General features: G+C 38.1%; 1 protein-coding gene across 8 annotated transcripts in view; it reads right to left on the bottom strand.

Annotated features, from left to right (window-relative positions):
* Positions 1-16,811, bottom strand: part of slmapa (sarcolemma associated protein a) — a 77,033-nt gene extending 60,222 nt beyond the window's left edge. For 4 of the 8 annotated variants that reach the window (XM_084740222.1, XM_084740247.1, XM_084740264.1 and 1 more), the window contains exon 1: positions 15,015-16,810. In XM_084740222.1, coding sequence (XP_084596348.1) covers positions 15,015-15,212 — 198 coding nt within the window. In that variant the 5' untranslated portion in view covers positions 15,213-16,810. Of the gene's footprint in view, positions 1-15,014 lie in introns of all 8 variants that reach the window. The other 4 variants (XM_084740238.1, XM_084740256.1, XM_084740230.1 and 1 more) reach the window with 3 other exon arrangements.
* Positions 16,812-18,433: the final 1,622 nt, after the last annotated feature.

The following is an 18,433-nucleotide window of genomic DNA, read 5'->3' as shown; positions in this document are numbered from 1 at the left end:
TTACTTCTTTTTTTAAAAAAAAAAAAAGAAAGAAAGAAAAATATGAAAATAATGGTTATCTTATTGTATTGGCCATGACAAGCAGGTATTTGGTCATCTGTATCATCAGATTTTTTTTTTTTTTTCTGATTCAAAAATATTAAGTTTATAAGCTTCAAATATCTATACAATACAAAGTAAAGAGCTACAGACAGTATTTTCAGCTGATATGACCTGCAGCCGTCATTTTAAATCAGTGGAAGTGATGGTAAATGCTAGTTAAAGATAAGAGAAGCTGCTAGCTGCAGGTTTTGTGGAGTGATCTTAACTAATGATAATCAGTGTCTGAGCTGAGTCACTCACTGGTGCAAATAATTTTTCAGATTCGCATGCTCCAATTTTCACTGTGATATGGAGCAAAATGCTGCACTGTTGAGTCCAGCTGTGGTACAGAAGAGCAGTGCTGCAACAGCAGGCTGAGGTGCACAAAACACAGTAGATTTTGGATTTTGATTGGCTTTATTTCAGCTATACTGTTCAGTTAAAATATACAGATTCTTAAGATCAGCTCTCTGGTTCAAACATGATGGAACCTTTGTGGATAGTGCTGCAGTGCTCACGTGATATTTGGCAACTTCCACATGAGCCGAGCCAGAGCAAGAAGTTATGTATAATGTAGGTGATGAAAGACTGTTTGGTACAACATGCAGTTAAGCTGTCTCGTCATCTCATCCTCAGCACAGAGAAAGCAGGTCTCTGAATTTACATAAAGTTAACTTGGGGTGCTTTTCAAATATGATACCGGCGTGTAAAACTGTCATTTGCAGGTTACAGTGCACATCTACAAGAGACTGTAGATGGAGAGAGCAGGAGAATTTGTTGATCCCCGAGTGTGTCGGTGCAGAGAGCCAGCTGAATGAAGCCTGGACTCCTGCCACCATTTCCAAAAGAGGTGGTTTGCTGCTACTGGCAAACAGAAAGAAGGTTTTATCAGTCAGCATGTGAGCATATTCCTGCAGCACTGTGTGCGCGTTTCCTTGAAAGGTGAGTGTGTTTCGGCTACAGATTTCAGCTGCCTATTTTCAGCTGCCTATTTTCAGCTCTGTCACTTTAGTGGTCTGTGTGGAAGACAGGCAGGAAGAGAGAGAAAGAGAGGGTGCACAAGAGACAGAATCTTCCAGGATCTGTTATCTGGCTGAGCTACTAGCTGACATGACTTTTCAATAAAATGTCAAATTATGGGTGTCGCAATTTCAATATTAAATCGAAAATCGATCAAAATGAGCTTTTAGTTTCAATAAATCGACACAGTATAGCTTACTGGCCATTATTTCACACTTGATATCATATAGACCATCTTTTTAAAGACTCTACACTCTAACAGTGGCATATTCGTCCTCAAAGGCTAAGATGTATTGAGCAAAGATGGATGATTTAATATTTCAAAGCGCTGACTGAACCAAATCTAAATCACTAAACAAAAACAAACAACAGTTCTGACTCTTCAAATGTTCATTTTTTTAAGTTTATTTAAAAAAAAACTTACATACTTTGACTTTTTACAGAGCACTTTGTCTAAGAATTCAAATTAAATGCTTTGATAATCTGTCAGGTCAAATATTAGTATAGCAGATATTTATCGGCTAATATACACTGATACAGATAAAGACCAGTAAAGCTTTTTCTTCTGTATTTCACTCACTGCTGTGTCTCAAATCTTGGCATGACATGAAGTTGGTAAACTAATTCAAATCTATATTATTTCTAAATAATATTGTCCTTTTCCATTTTAATATTGGAGCTGAACACATATCTACAAGTGGCAGGGGGAGCTTTATTGCCAAGCAGCTTAGTTGCAGTGTTTTCTAGTTCTTAGTTTTATTAAACTTATTCATAAACAAGTGACTTTTTCATTAAATGACCTGTGTGTTCATGATGTAGAACTGCTTGGAAGCAAACAGTTCTTTCACAAGTATTTTTTAATCATGCTCTATATAATATTGTTCATTTAATAGCAACAGTCCTGATGCCAACAAGATCAATCACTCACTTGATATGCTGCAGCGTCAGTTAATACTTAAATATTTAATCATTTAATCTTGATCTATTATTAAATTATGTAGAGGCTTTTGAATCTCCTCACAGGCTAATTTGTTTAAAATGTTTTAGTTTAATTACAAAGCAGGTAATTTAAGCAGAATAAGTATTTCTTAAGAGCAGCCTTTTGAAACTGCTGCAGTGTCTGGAGAAATAACTTTGCTATAATTTACCTCGTTAACCTAAACCTATAAGCCACATGCTAGGATTTAGCATCATGTGTAGTGGCTGGTGGCGACTTCTAACAATAAGTTCATGAAGGCCGATAGTGTCGACAGCACCCTCCTCTCTGTCTGAGGAAGTGTTGAAAAGCTGAAGCCTCAGGATGAGTTGCTTCACCAGATAATAAAAAAAACCGGTTCACCTTATTTAGATAAGACCGCTGAAGCTATGACAGGAGAGGGGGAAAGACAGTGGGGGCATAACATGCAGCAAAGGGCTGCAGGTAGAAGTTGAACCCATGGCCATTGCTGAGGACTCACAGCCTCTGAATATGGGCAAACACTCCTACCAACTGAGCTACCTGACCACCAACATGTTTGCTCTTGTGGCTTTTTGACTACAACCTTCCTACCAGCCCTGCTGGATAATGTTCAGCTGTGGCTGGTATGTTAATCTTTCCTAAGGGTCACAGGATACTTTCACTTACTTAGAGCTTCCCATAATGGCTGGTATGATGTAACAGACGGGCAAATAGTAAATGGGCTTAACAACCATTCACTTGAAAGAAAAATTGCCTCTAAGAGATTGCATCATGTATGAACATGTTACGCTATCTGCCTCTAGCTCAGCATGTTTATAGGATCAAGTTCAAGATAGTAAAAGTTCACATCACGCACTCACACCTCCAACAGCAAGAGGGCAGGTGGAAAGGAAGATAGACTTGTTACATGAGTATGAAGTTTTATGGTGACCAAAAGAAAAAAAGCTTTCTGCTGACATAACTAACCAAAGAGGCAGACATTTCAAAACATCGTGTGGATTCCTTCTTTTTTGTGTGTGTGTGTGTGTGTGTGTGTGTGTGTGTGTGTGTGTGTGTGTGTGTGTGTGTGTGTGTGTGTGTGTGTGTTAAAGAAAACTAGACTTAAATCACATATTTATATTGTATCAACCTCAAAATTCTAGAGAAGCTCCCACTGCAACAAAATATCGTAACTTCTCTTTACTATTAGATTGAACTGTATGTTCATAATAAAACACTGACTGTCAAATAGCTTTTACTTTTTTTTTCATTTTCTCAAAGAGTGCTCCAGGCTACTGTCATGCCTAATTATATTATTATAGTAAGATTAGTACCAGGGGGAGCAAGATCTCACATGATTTCAAGGGGAATGTGAACTTACCTAATGTCATGGGAGAGCAGATGTAAACAAAGTAGAGACTGACATGCAACAGTTAGATCAAGTAATGCTTTGCAGTGTTAAATAAGAAAAAAAAATTAAAAAGCAGAGATTAAATGAGTCTGGATGAGAAAATGTTTGCAGAGACACTGTCAGCGCAGGCCGTTTATTCTTCAGCCAGAACGGGAGGTGAGATTTTAACTTTCAGTCTCTCAACTGTAGTATGCTGCTAGTTAACGTTAGCTTGAAGAGCAAAAAAGTTTACTGTCGATCAGCAAGACTATCAGCTGCTCCGTCTGCTTGTAGAGTCGTCTCTCTTGTCCTTATCCTGTTCTTAGAGTCTATCACTCTTCTTATTAACACCGAAGATATGCTGTCTGTGTGTGTGAATATGGCTGTGATGTTACTGTCCATGTCACTGTGAGCATGATGTGACCATCATGCATGCATATGAATTTAAACAATACAGAATCTGATCTCTGACACTAACTGGTACATCCCTATGAAATTCTAGTATCAGACCTGGTCTAGTTCTTTCTTTCTGTCATCTGTAAGGCTGGGTACTGAACATCAATACTATAAAATAATTGAAATACCTCCATCTCCAACTAGCACTGTGACCTCTGACCCTTGACATCATTACTCATGGCTGCTTGTAGTTTTGAAACAGAAGTATATTCTGCTCTTAACTGAACTTTTGATCTGTGTTAGTTTGAAAACCATCAGATATTTCATGTCTAATTAGGGCTGGATGAAGAAGAATTTAGAACGAATTCTGAATCGAATTGTGACACCAATAATCAGATTTGATTCATGAGATTCCCACCCCTACTTCTAAAGCTCCATCGTGATGTCCTGCTGCGGTATCTGGATGCAGTACTCCTATCACTGAACACACACGTGCACAATGCCAGAGCTGAGTTTGCCAGAGTGCCTTTCCTGCCAACAGTGTCTTATTCCTTCACGCACACACTCCGATAGAAAGAGAGTTACAGAGCTGTGTCCTGTCTGTGTAACAGCGTTCCTGTGCTGTGTTGGTATTCAGATTGAGGCCATTACCATGCTGTGGAATACTGATACCAGACAACAGCTCTGCTCTGCTGTCAGCACTGCTCTCCACCGGCTGCCTGGTTGACTGCCTGATTGGCTCTCCGGTTGTCTTTTATCACAAACCAACTACCCTCCTGTGCAAAAACAGACTAAAGAGGCTGGTGAAGGATGCCATATTAAAACTGGGCCGTGACTAACTGATAAAGTGGCTGCCTCATTGAATGTGGCCTGTGTCTTTCAGTGGTGTTTGCACTCTTGCAGTGAGGCTGTACCACTGAAGATGTATTTTGCAGGGCTGCCACTTAATAGTCAACTAAACTGCTAGTTGGTAAGATGAGTCTTAGTTGAGTTTTAATTTATCCATTAGTTGTAGAAAAATTTGGGGCACGCACCTTGCCATAAGATCAGGAATTGTTGCAACACAGACCTTTTCTCTTGTAACACACCAATGCACTGCTGTTAACTATGCTGTAACTGACGGGTTAGCTCAGTTAGCAGTTGTACTGTACTGGGACACTGCCTCTGAGACCAGAGAAGGCCAGTTTGACCAGCGGGAATACAGTACCAAGGTGAAGCTGCAACCAGGACTCTAACTCTGGGGACGATGATATACACTGGACTGACAGGGAAGCTCTTTCCCTAACAGAATGATACAGCTTTGCTGTCACAAGGACTGTTAAAGGAAATCTTTCCTGACCCAAGCAATAACACCTCTGTCTAACATGGAACAGTCATAGTTCTGTTTGACCATAGTTTCTGTTTTGGCCAGTTTCTGTTTTGCACCCTCACCCTTAACTCCATGGTCATGGTGAATTGCACATCTCATTAGCCTACTGCTTGTTTAAGAGCACATGTTATCTTAACTTGTACTACCTCATTGCACACTCGCCTTATGTATACAGAATGTTTCTTATTTTGGTACATTTTTATCTTTTTGACTGTTCTTTTTTATACTGATTTTTTAATACCGTATACTGTGCTATTTTACTTAATTTAATTATTTGTTGGGTTTATATTTATTTCATTCATACTGTTTTGGTGTTTACATGTATATGTGTATTTATTGTGCCTGTGCTTTTCCTGGTAACTTGCTGCTGCAACATAGAAATTTCCCAGTTTAGGATCAGTGAAGTGCTTCCATCCATCCATTTATTAAGACCAGCAAATTTTTAAGTAGACAGAAATTAAATAAATAAATTAGAAAATGTTTAATCTCCTTGCTGGTTGTTACCACTTTTACCATTAGCTTTACCAGGCAGCCAAAATTATATATTTAAATGATTAAATTCATGTCATAAACGTGTAACGACTAGTTGACTAATGGCTTAAACTAATGACTACTGGTAGACCAAAAAAATCTTTAGCCAGGGCAGCCCTATATGTCTATCCATTCATACTTAGTAAGTTTGTGCTGACACTGTTAGGGGGCACTTGTAGTCCAACAGTAACACTGAAGGTACAGGGAGCGAAGACTCACTATTTCAGAGTGCATGTGGCCCCACCTGATGCCTACAGCAATCTAATGACTCATCTACTGTAGAGTGTCAGTGTGCGTGTGTGTTTCTGACTTAGCCTACTTTTGGGAACGCATTTCAGGCTAAAGACCACCTAACTGGGGATGGCTTGTCCAATTAGGAACAAAAGCCATGACCCCAATTGGGAAAAGGCACATTTCTGGAGGTCAGCGGTTAAAGGCAGAGTTAAGTTAAGGGTATGGTTAGGATAGGTCTCCAGGAAATGAATGGAAGTACATATATATATATAATGTCCCCAAAGCTGATTCAAGTAAACATGTGTGTCTGGGTGTGTTTTCTCATTATAATCTAACAACCAGACTGACAATAACACAATCTTTCATCCAGCAAAAACGCCATCTGATGTGCATGTCCACGATGGACCATCCTGAAAAAATTAATTACTGCTGTGCCAAGATTATAACATCCAGGTCTGTTAGCTGCACAATATGCCACTCAGGTCATTAAATCGATTTACTTTGACCTCACATCAACAACACCTAATTATAACACGATGCTACTAGATAAGTGAGGCTTAAAATGCATTAGTCACTGGAAACTGGAGAACGAAAAACAGACATTTTAAATTCAGGTATTCTTCCAAAGTTTATCCTGATGGTGGCACCAGAGAGAAGGACATACTGCAAGAATCAAAGGGTTTATTCTCCAAATCTCAAATGTAACCGGTGTGAACTGGTTCCGATCCTGAACTGATCCGCATACCCAAAAGAACAATAGCAAAAATTTCACATGCAGCATGCCATCATGCTCTAGTCAGAAATTATGATTTAATTTCTAGATTGATGTGCAGTGGAACCCAGCCACTTTTAACTAAATCTGTCAGCGCCTCTCAATAAGCGTCTTGTGTCAACAGGGCATGCAGTAGATCAGAGTAATAATGCTCCTGCTGGTGTTCAAGTAGCGCCGCAATTTACAGTTTTCATTAACAACTACTATGCCAATTATTTTCATGATTAATTGATTGAAATAAACTCCGACAAGGTGATGCGGGACCCCTATGCAAAGCAGAGGGGTCTTGAATCATCCTGAAGGGATTTATTCACAATAGTGACCTGCTAACTGTACATTATCCCACTTATTACAGGGTTACTTACAAAAATAACATAATAATTTCACACAAAACATTAATTTTAAATTGATTTGCTGCTCCTACAGAATAAATTTAAGTTGGGACAGATCATTACAGAATTAGTATTTTCCTGATAGTTGAAATAGTAGTTTGAATTTCAAATTAAACCCTGACAGCATTAGTCAACATGCTGCTAACATGCTGAATATTAGCAACAACACCACATACTAGCATCACATTGAACTATCCAGGGTTGTTTCTCCATTCAGCTCAAATAATCAAAACATCCTTCACACAACCTTTATGATTTATTTCCTTGATGAAATTTTGAACTCACGAAAATGAAAATGTACAATATGAACTATAGTTTTAGTTACAGTGAACTTATTCCCATCACAGTGGAATTAAAACTTTTGCCATGGATACTTTCAGAGGTTTGGTATAAAACAACAGCTGACAACACATTTTTTTAAATTGTAAAATCAGTTTGAAACGTTCAGAATTAGCTGTAGAACCAAATTCAGTACATAACTGACCATGAAACCTTTATAAAACTGAAAAACACTAAAAATAAAATGACATGGTTCATTTTCACCTGGCAGGAGGGACCTTTCCTCTATGGAGCCCAGCACAGGCTTCTACTTGCTGACTGGTATTTACACCTGTTTAAACCATGAGGCTTGAAGCTGATAAGGCTCTTAAACCATTCATTCATACTATAATTAAAGTCTGGGTTTCCCCTGCATTCTTTTCACTTCTCAACTCTAAATCCTCCACAGAGGGCTGACCAAATGTGACAATGGCCTGCAGAGGAGTGCTGCAGATCCTGATGTGAGGTACTGCGTGGGGCATATAGGCCGCCAGCAGGGAAACAAGCAGGACAAGAGAAGACAAATTTAGCTCCAACACATCGTATCACACATTGCTGCAGCACTGGTGCAGTATGTACACTCAATAGTAGGTTAGTAATGAAGCAGGAAGCCAAACAATTCAACATTTTACCTTTCAACTATCCGCAAAACTGCTGGTATGAATAAACTCATCAGCCACATGCTTGAGACTTTGACTAAGATATGATATTCTTTTTACTTTTTCTTGTAACATTCACTAAAATCTGGCTGTAGTAAGGTCACCAACAGATCAGTGTCAGGATTTGCAGGCAGTTCTGACGTGTCAAAACTACGTCCTCCAGAAGGTTAAACCTGGTCTGATCCAGTCAACTGGCATGTGTTGAGGCTCAGTGTACAAACTCACAGGATGAATGAATGACTGCCTGGATGACTGTAAGTGACACAGCTATATTACAGAGATCTCCGCTGTGAGTCCTAAATCTGGTTTAATCTGATACGTATCTGCCTGAGCACACCACGAGCTGACTGACAGGCTGTTCAGAGGTTTCTGAGTGGCTTACTGACAGGCTGGTTGGTTGGTTTAATAACAAGTTACTGACAGAAACGTAATTGCCCTGTAGCAGTTCAAGTCACTTTCACATCAGACATGTTGCCTGGTCATTACAGGAAAATTACAGGTGTAACATAAATGATGGCTCAGTTCCTGTTAGTGTCACAATGACTCATTATGCAAAGCATCATGGCCTTGGAACTGGTAAACCTAAATGGAATACAGCCCTATACTGGTGTAATTAAATCTACCCGTTTATCCCACAGTTACATAAGATTATGAAGAGTGCAGTCTAGACCTGCTCTATATGAAAAATGCCCTAAGAAAACTATGATTTAGCTGTATATAAATAAAATTAATTTGACATGTCAAAATCAAAAAGGTCAATACTACACTGATGAGAAAAAGATGCTTGCATACTATTGTTTTCTAACTGTCAACAAACCAAGCCTGGGCAATAAAACAAAATGGTATGTATTGTCAATGGATACATCATTTATAGCAATAATAAAATTGTTCAAGAAAATGTCCAATAGTTTCACCTAAATGCAATGAAAAACCATGAAAGCACCTAACAAATATGTCCTGACTTATCCGCAGCCTATTATATCCCTTAATAATGAAGCGTAACATGAGTGACATGCAACTTGAACAATAATAATCAATTTTTTGATTGAAATGGCAACATTGCCTATAAGATTTTTTCAAATTGCAGGGTGTTCCATATTTGTTAAAGGCATTCATTTAACAGGTGTGTTGTTCAGTTGCAAATTGTTAATAAAACATGATATGTTTTTGTTTTTTTTAAGTCTATTAAGTGTATTACTTGTGTGCTTTTATAAATGAAGTGGTTTAAGTAAAAGTAAGGTGGTTAAAATCAAAATAAATTGGTTAAATCAAACATTTTTGGTCTTTATTAAAAATAGGCTATGTAAAAAAAAATTAATAATTATCAATATACTGAAATGAAACATTTTATCATGATAATTTCTTTAGCTATATTGCTCAATCCTACAACAATTCCAGATAAAGACCAAAAATAACAATGTATTAAAAAAAAAAAAAAAAGCTAAAAAAAAAAAAAAAAAAAAAAACAAAGTCTGCAATTACCTAAAACTGCTGGTGATCATAGTTTTTAGCAAACATTACTCAAACACAAAGGAAAGAGCACATTTGTTGGGGACTACTTCCAGCAGTGTATTAATACACATTTGGCAATTTTACAGCAGGAGTACTTTATATTCAACATCTCCATGTTGAGAAAGTTACCCAAAACAGACCAAGGACTGTGAGAAACAACTTACATCTAACATTTGCAACGTTTAGGGCCTCTAGCATGGTTTTATAGTTTTTGTCTTGTTTTCATGGAATGTAAACAAAAGTCAGCTGGACTTGACATACAGTCGCTGTAGCAGTAATGGTAAAAAGAAAGAACTATAAATGGAAAATATGTGGTGATGGAGCTGGAAACTGTCGGGAGTCCTGGAGTCTTGTCAACAAAAGCGTACAGAGGAAGGAAGAAGTAAGCAATCATAAATGACACTCCAATGACACCTCATCCGACTGTCTGACTTGTCCTCTGGTTGACTGGCTGACTCTTGGGTTTTCCAGCACAGGGGTTACCAAACTGAGGTCCCAGGACCTTGAGGGTTAAGACAGAAGCAGCTGGGTCTGATCTGACCTTCTCATGATGGCTGCTGCTTAAATAAGAACACACTTCATTATGATCTCCAAGAGCCCTTCAGATATTCATCCCACCAGCTGCGCTCATGTCAATTAGTTCATCCTTCCCTCACAGTAGTCAGTGTCAAGGCAACCATCCCAGCGGGAGGACCTGACATCAGAAAGCCACAGTACATAACATGTAATCACTGTCCTACACGTCTCAATCCTTAATCTCATTTCAGTCTGACTGCAGGACAATAAAAATGACCAAACACACAAGACATGATGTCATCACATTGTGATTTTTCCAGCAGCTCCAGCGGAGGCTGAGAAGTGAACATTATGTTTCAGTGATGCTCATAATCAAAGACTGAGGGGATCTTTGTGAAACCTCCTCCAGTCTTACAGGGGGAGCAGACCCTGTTCTGATGTACTAGAATGATAACATCAATAATAAAGCAATCTGCTGGATCACTGAGCCAGCTGATTGGTTCATCAATCACAGGATGCGACCAATCACACCTGTTTCTCTCCAGTGCACAGTTATCACAAACGGACAAGATGGAGGTGAAAACTGCAGAGTTCAAAAACCACCAAAAAGACAAAGCGTCCACATGTGCAGTAAAACATATTTTACAACCGCCTTCATTGACATTTTATCTCATTTTACTTTTGGCTCCTGAGTGGTATTCCAGTCAACAGGCCCTCAAACCACACAATGCAGAACAGGCGAAAGTGACAACAGACAAACTCTGTTTCAACATGACATTAGAGCAAAAAGTGTTGGTTGGTTTTTGAACAGACGTAAAATGCAGAATCATGTGGTGAGCAGTGTTCTCACTGCACATTAGAGGAACCTACAGTTATGAGGTATTGGTTAGGCAGGCCAGGTCTATGTAGGTCTTAATTCCTTTTATGTGTGTGTGAGTATGTGCTTTTGCAAGAAAGAGTGAGGAGTGAGTCATTTAACAGTTTACATGATTCCAATTAATTTCCATAATTGAATGCATTATGTTTTGTATTTGTGGGTTGGACTCATCCTGTGTCCTAATTGTACATTGAACACAAATTCTGACCACACTTATGTAGTAGTGCATTCTCAATGTGAAAATTAAATGTATGTGTAAATACAATCTGAACCATACTGGATGTTGGCCTACAAAAGGCAAATACTAGTATGAGTGAAAAAACATAAATATGTTACAGTGACTATTGCTCCACTTTTAAACAGACATGCAACATAAACTAATAGACACACTGATGCAGATTTAGTAGGCCAGTATCAACTTATGTATTAGTTGAGCTTTTAAAATTTAGAGCATGTTTCATAAACATCACTCAATTTGTCAGTGGACTGTTGATGGACATTACTGTCCTACATTGTGAAGCTTAACATCATCAATACAGAGCAGCTACAACTTGACAAGTAGAAAACAGTGAACTTGAACTTATATTGACTTTAAGGTCATTGTTTATCTTTCTGGTCAGTAAATTTCTAGTTCAGGTTCACACTTAACGCTCTCATAGCACGGTTTTCAGCTGCTCTAGTAATGTATGATGAAGCAAGAAGCTGAAGAAAAATAAATGTTTGAATACAGTTGGATGTTATTTTTCTCCACACAAACCTTTATTGCTAAAAAGTGACCATACTTACATTAATTTATGAGCCTATATGTATGCAACTGAAAATATTTTGCGATGTTCTTGCAGACCTAAATAAGTTTCATATTTCTATATAGGCCTCACAATGTTCATCTTTTATTTTTATCTCAAATTTATAAATGTGATTATTTTCTTGTTGTGTTGTATTGTTGTCACTGTATCTTCACATTATTATTATCGGAAGTATTTTGCTCATTTATTATATAATTCCCAGTAAAGAGGCAGTAGATTTATTGTACTTTAATTTAAATGTGACAATTAATTCAAAAGACATTAAATATGGCCCGTCTGTCCTCCTTGTAAAGTGTTGCACATCTTTAAAAAGTCTTAATCCAAGAGGGGGTCCTCTTGTGTTTGGGCCAATAGAGTGCCTACTGAATATTCATTCAACACTACTGAAGTCTCTCTTATATGTTCAGGGAACTTCAGCACAGAGCCAGTCAGTGACCATGTTCATTATACTGAGAGGCCACTGACTGTTTATCAGCTCAACTAAGTACCAATAGAGTCCTTCTCTGAACCACACAAAACCCCTGGTGATAACAACAGAAACAATTGATCCTCTGTTTTATCCAGTTCAATACATGGTATATTGGTGAATCACTGCTGCCAATAAATCTATCCTGGTCAATCCTGATGTCCGTGTGATTCCATCCCTGAAGAGAGGAAAGGATGACGCTACTGGTGTCATTATAAATAGCTTGTGCTGTGTGCACACACACACACACAAACTCACACAGGGTATTTCAAAGTCCCTGCATGCCACATAGCTGGGTAATCCCATGGCTGTCTCAGCCTGTTCAACCTGTTCTACAGAGAAACTACAGACGGACTGAATGAACACAACGACAGACGCTACAGCACACAGATTTGATCCATCTGCTTTGGATCTCAGACCTGCAGATTTTAAAGAAATTACAGGTTGGTTTTCCAGACAAGGATTACATCTATCCCCAGAATGAACTGAAGGGCATGGCTCAATAGATATCTGCATTAAGTTTTGTTTAGTCCCAGACAAAGTTCAACCTCTGTCTGGAAACTGAGCAAAACATGGTGACAAATTTTTACTACTTATTCATTTAAATAAAAATATGAACAACAACAATACTTTTTCCAATGACAGAAATGCATTTATACTGGGACAAACTGGGTAAAAAGAAGACAGTTGCACCAATAAGTTTAGTAGATTTACAGAAAAACAATGAATAGGCCTAACTATTTTCATAATCAATTAATTGTTTCTGTCTTTTATTAATCCAGAATGCCAAACATTAACTGGTGCCATGTTCTAAAATGTGATTTGTATGTTTGATATATTTTGATTTTGTTGTTTTAACTTATGTATCTATCACACAAGAGTGAGGATATGCAGGTTGAGAGTTTGCATTTAGTGTTCCAAAAAATCTTAACTTTTTTTCAAGTTATTTATGAATCACATAAAAGTTCACATAAGATTCACTAAATTTTTAACTACATCTTTGCATGCAAAATTATTCCCTAAGAGACACCATTGGCTTTACAATAGCCCATATTTATTATAACATACATCCTAACCTTCACGGTTGTTAGTAGAGCGGAAACAGAAAACAGCAGCCAGGATCATAACCTAAACCAACTGTATGGTTTTATGTATGGGAAGTTACAGTGTTTTTTACCAGGTTAAGATGGACCAAGTATTTGTTGTATTTTCACAAATACAGGCAGAGTTTGCACACAGATGTCTCATCAAGACTCAGCCTGGCAAATACACAGGCAGGAAAGATATTTTTGCATGGGCAGGATAAAAATCTAGAATTGATCCAGACGTTACTCTCTTCTGCTTTTTCAGCTTTTCAGCTTCATGAGGAACAGCATGTGTCCTTCTACCCATAATCCCCTGAGTTTTGGGAACATTTCCTGTGCTCAATTGGGATTATGTATTCCTTCAAGTACAGTGTTGGATACAAGGACCAAAATTAGCACCAGTCACGAGACAAATGCTGGTAAAATATGCAAGATTGGTAGATTGCTTCACTCAACAGCCAAAAAACAAAGGTAATCTACTCAGTCACTGGTAAAATTTCAACATGTAGTAGTCATTTGGCTGGTGGACAAAATAGCTCATTTTGGATCCTGGTTGGATACATCAACAGAAAGCAACACTTAAAAGAGTTTGATGTTTCCCTCCAAACATTTTTTATGTGAATGCACCCTTAAGCAAACTCAATCTGTTCAGGTCTGAGCAGAGTTCAAACTCAGGAGAAAGTCTTGCTCCAGGCTGTTATCATGTAAAAGAGTACATGTTTGTTTGTGGCAGCACTGCTGGCAATTTAAATATGACCTAGAATCATTTTGAGGTGGTTATTTGTGAAGATACAGTAGATGAGGCGTTTGAGCTGTATCATCCAAAATTCTCCAGCAGAAAAGCTTCTACAATTATGAATTCATCAAAAGAAAAAAACAGATCTATTAGAAGATTTTACACCTAATTCAAGTCAATCTTGACAGGAAAATACAGTAATAGAAAGCGCTTCAACTGAAAATGTGCCAAGCATGCCGTTGTCTGGCAAAGTGTTTATTCTATTCCACACATTAGTATGCATAAAAAAATCTGAACAAGAGACAACACTGGTTATTGATCCAGTACCTGGATATCAAGAAATGTTACCGGATACAATGATAGTAAGTTCTAAGTTTAATGATTTATCACACTACAAAGAGAATAAGGTGGGTGGGCTTAAGATTTTTCCTTTACTGTTCCCTAAAATGATAAATTTGTTTTGTGTAAATGAATTGGTGCAAATTAAAAATACATGTCTCATGAAATGGGGCACATATCAAAACGGGATAGAGCAAGGGTTTTCAAAGTGGGAGGTTGGGCTCCAAACAGTTTCAGGGGAGGCCCAGTGAATGAAAATAAAAAATACTGCATAGATTTTCAAAAGGAGATCACACAGAATAGCCTAAATGTGTGTGATTTGGTTAACAAGATACAGGATTGGAAAATATTACTGTTTACCATACTTGCCCAGAGTCAGAGGCCAATGCCTTTGGGCAGACCTTTTCTACGTGTAGTCTTGTGTAAAATAGACATATTAGGCTATCTTGGCTGAACTGTTGAGGGTCTATGCAATCAAATAACATAATCATGATCTCATAGACCTCAAGGAACTGAGCGAAACTAAGACTCTCAGACTCTGAAAACCCCTGGGATAGAGTAACTGCCGGTTCTCTTACCTTGCCGGTCTTGTGGTCGAACCAGACCAGGGCATGATTCCTGGACAGCACCTTGCAGTCGAAGGTGGCATTGTTCTGGGCCGGGCGACACCGAGCCACCGACCTGCCGATCTTGACTGGCTCATCCAGGTATACATGCCGCTCCTGGAATGGGTGCGAGTTGGGTCGGCAGGCGAACACGGCCAGCGCTGAAGGCATTGATTTTGGCTTGAGAGTATTACTCCAACCAGACACGAGGGACAGGTTTTCTTGATCCAGAGTGGCTGGCTTCTGTTGCAATCCCCAATGAATAAACTACAATATCTGTGGCCTATGTGTAGGCCTAACTGTTAGTCCTCTAAGCTTCTAGGCACTAACTAATAAACATTGTCCACTGTACACAGCCAAAGCTGCACTGCTGTCCCACTTTGATTCGACAAGACTCTCCTGTGTTTGAAAAAAATTAAAATAAAAAACAAACCAACAGGTATAAAAAAGACAAGACATTCCCTTCACTGACTGTCCACCAAAAGCTACATAACGACACTTACATCTGACAGCAGGCACTATGTACAGACCAGGGTGCCATGTGTCAAGACATACATGACTGAGTATAGCTCTGACAGTCTGGCAAACAGCCTCCCACGTCCATCAAACTATTCCAGCACTGAAGCAGGCGAGGGAAGCCTGTCAGGCACCACACACATGAGCTTTAGTCCCCAAAGATAGCAACAGCTCATGCCAATAATTGTGACTACTGATCGAATGAGTTATCAGTCTAGGAAACTACCCATCTAATGTCGTTGTAGGCAGTTAACCAAATTATTGCGCGCTTTCTAGTTGAGTCTTGTCTTGCAGCAAGCTAACAACGGGCACACACCCCACGTTTAGTAATGTGTCATCTGTCATTTAATCGTCATTTACACCCTGACATAATCTGGGTGACATTGCTGCCCTGATACAGGGAACCTTAGCTAGCTACCTAACGTTACCACTCCCTCCACCTATAAGTACACCTATAAGACCGCTAACGACACCTAGCAAGACTGAACGCCACAAACACCCCTGAGTTATAGTCAATTAATTAATGCAGTTCAGTCTCAACTGTTCGTCTGAATTAGTTTGTGCAGAGGCTTCACAACACTCAGCCGGGATGAACGGGGGATTAGCAGGTCTTCTTGTGCAACTAAAAATGCTAATTGGCTAGCTCGCTATTGGACAAGCAAAGCGCTAACTCTCTCGGCCAACGTTCTCTGGCGTTGTACCAGTAGGCTAGGCTAAGCTAGGCTAGGCTAATGAGTGCCGACAAACTTATCATCAAGGTCCTCAAATGTTTTCTCCCCACCCTTCTCAACCAGTTCGCTTACCGAGTGGAGGCGAAATGCCATCCCTGTCTCCTGGAGCAAATAAAAGCAGCAAGCTAGCCCGTCTTTTGGCTACTACCGAGCCCTGCAAGCGAGCGTTAGCATGAAGCTAGCGGTTAGGTGAGCTAACCGGCTAACTGACAGTCAGTCAGTCCGGGCAGCAGAAACAGACGCGGAAAAATCAGGGGAGTTTCTTGACTGCGGGTCCTCACGCATCACACCAGCCCGATTATTTCCCAGGAAAAAAGCTCGGTGAAAGCCACAAGTTGTGCTGTCGTCGTCTATCTCAGTCCGGGTTGTGTTTGCCGTGACGGTTGTGAGCTATAGCCGTCGCCTTCCTCCAGTTTTCTGGAAGGAATCTAGAAGAAGTTGTCCTCCTCCGCAAGTCCCGGCCGCCATACTGTAACTAGAGAGCAGACAGGCGGGGTGCGTTCACGGCCCGAGTCACATCAACTCCACTCACCGCTGAGCTCATTAAAGCAGTTGACTCCGAAAAAACGTCGTCTTAATTTTGGATTAAAATATATGCGGTTAATTAGAGGATTTAACCGGATTCTGCGGAAGCCAATTAATGCCGGGAAAAGAGAAACTCGTGAAAAGTTGGAAATGAGAAAATAAATGAAAGCAAATTAATAAATTGATATATTTTGATTTTAGGTTGCCAACTTTTTTTGCGATGAAAACCAGCCTTTTGGCTAATTGTGGCATGATTACAGCAATGTTTATGAATACGTACTGTCCCTGAAAAATTCAAAAAAGAATTTAATTTATTATTGCATTATTTATTGTATAATGATGCATATTGTGTATGTAATTCTTATATTTATTTTATATATCAACTTTGATTTTATTATAGTATATTACAGAATATATTTTTAATGATAGTATACTACTGTATGTACAAATAAGGCACATACTTTTACTGCATATATTTTGTTTTATTTAATTGGCAGTAGATTGTACATATTTCTGCACATTTCTGTGCACCTTTTTAAATATATTTTTTAATTTTTTCTTCATATTCCACTGTGCAATATATTTGTTTTATTCTTGAAAGCATCTGCAAGGTGAACAATTTACCCCTGGGAATCAATAAAGTATTTCTGATTCTAATTCTGAAGAAAAAGGATGACCCGTACACCAAGAGTTTTTTGATTATTTTATTGCATCTACATGTTTCATTTAGTTCATTTAAAAAACAGTAAATAAAGGAGGAACTTGCAGGATGTGGTATTTAGCAAGTAAAAAAAAATACAAGATTTATTTTTTTTAAAAATTGTTAACTTTTATTTTCCATCTTAAAATCAAACACACCAAAGAATACATCTTTAAAAGAAAAATCTGCAGGAAATATGTTTGGATGAACTTTAAGATCAACCAACATTTCTCTGTGTGAGAACAATCCCAGAACAAATGTAAAATGTTCTGTTTTTTATTTTGACTTACTAAATCACAATTTCAAGTTTTTTTACTTTTTAAGTCCAAACAGTGTTATGCTATATCAAAATTAGACTTATTGGGACTGCTTATTATTATACTAATTGTTAGATTTATTATGTACTTTTATTTTGTCATTCATACATTACTTTTTCTCTGTAACATTTGTGTATTTGAAAAGCAAATTCACTTCAACTTGTGTAATTATCTTACTTAACAAAAATAATAATACCGATTTAACCATTTGATACTCATGTAAATCTATACAGGCAGTATTTTCAATAAAATATGGTATTAGGATTATGAAGGTAAACATGTAACTGTCTCAATGAAAAACTTATAATACAATATACTAGAGACTGAATGTGGTACATTTCTATTTATAGCCATATTGCATATTGCTATATGTAAACAATATAAAGAATGCCCACTATTTAATCAAGTATAGTAGGCCATTATCATGAACAACAGGAAACACATGAAATTTTAAGATTTTCTTAGAGCTACAAAAATGTAAAGTTTGTATTACTATTTAAAAACTATGGAGATGCATTACAAATGTCAAAACAAAACTATAATAATAATTATTATTATATTATTCTGATATTTCAAAATAAACAAAAGTAAGCCTCTGTTGGG

The sequence above is a fragment of the Lutjanus erythropterus genome, chromosome 2 (assembly GCF_056507025.1).
Source record: "Lutjanus erythropterus isolate fLutEry1 chromosome 2, fLutEry1.hap2, whole genome shotgun sequence".
NCBI classification, from domain to species: domain Eukaryota; kingdom Metazoa; phylum Chordata; class Actinopteri; order Lutjaniformes; family Lutjanidae; genus Lutjanus; species Lutjanus erythropterus.
The sequence above is the reverse complement of the archived record's forward strand: the minus strand, read 5'-3'. Positions and strand labels throughout refer to the sequence as shown.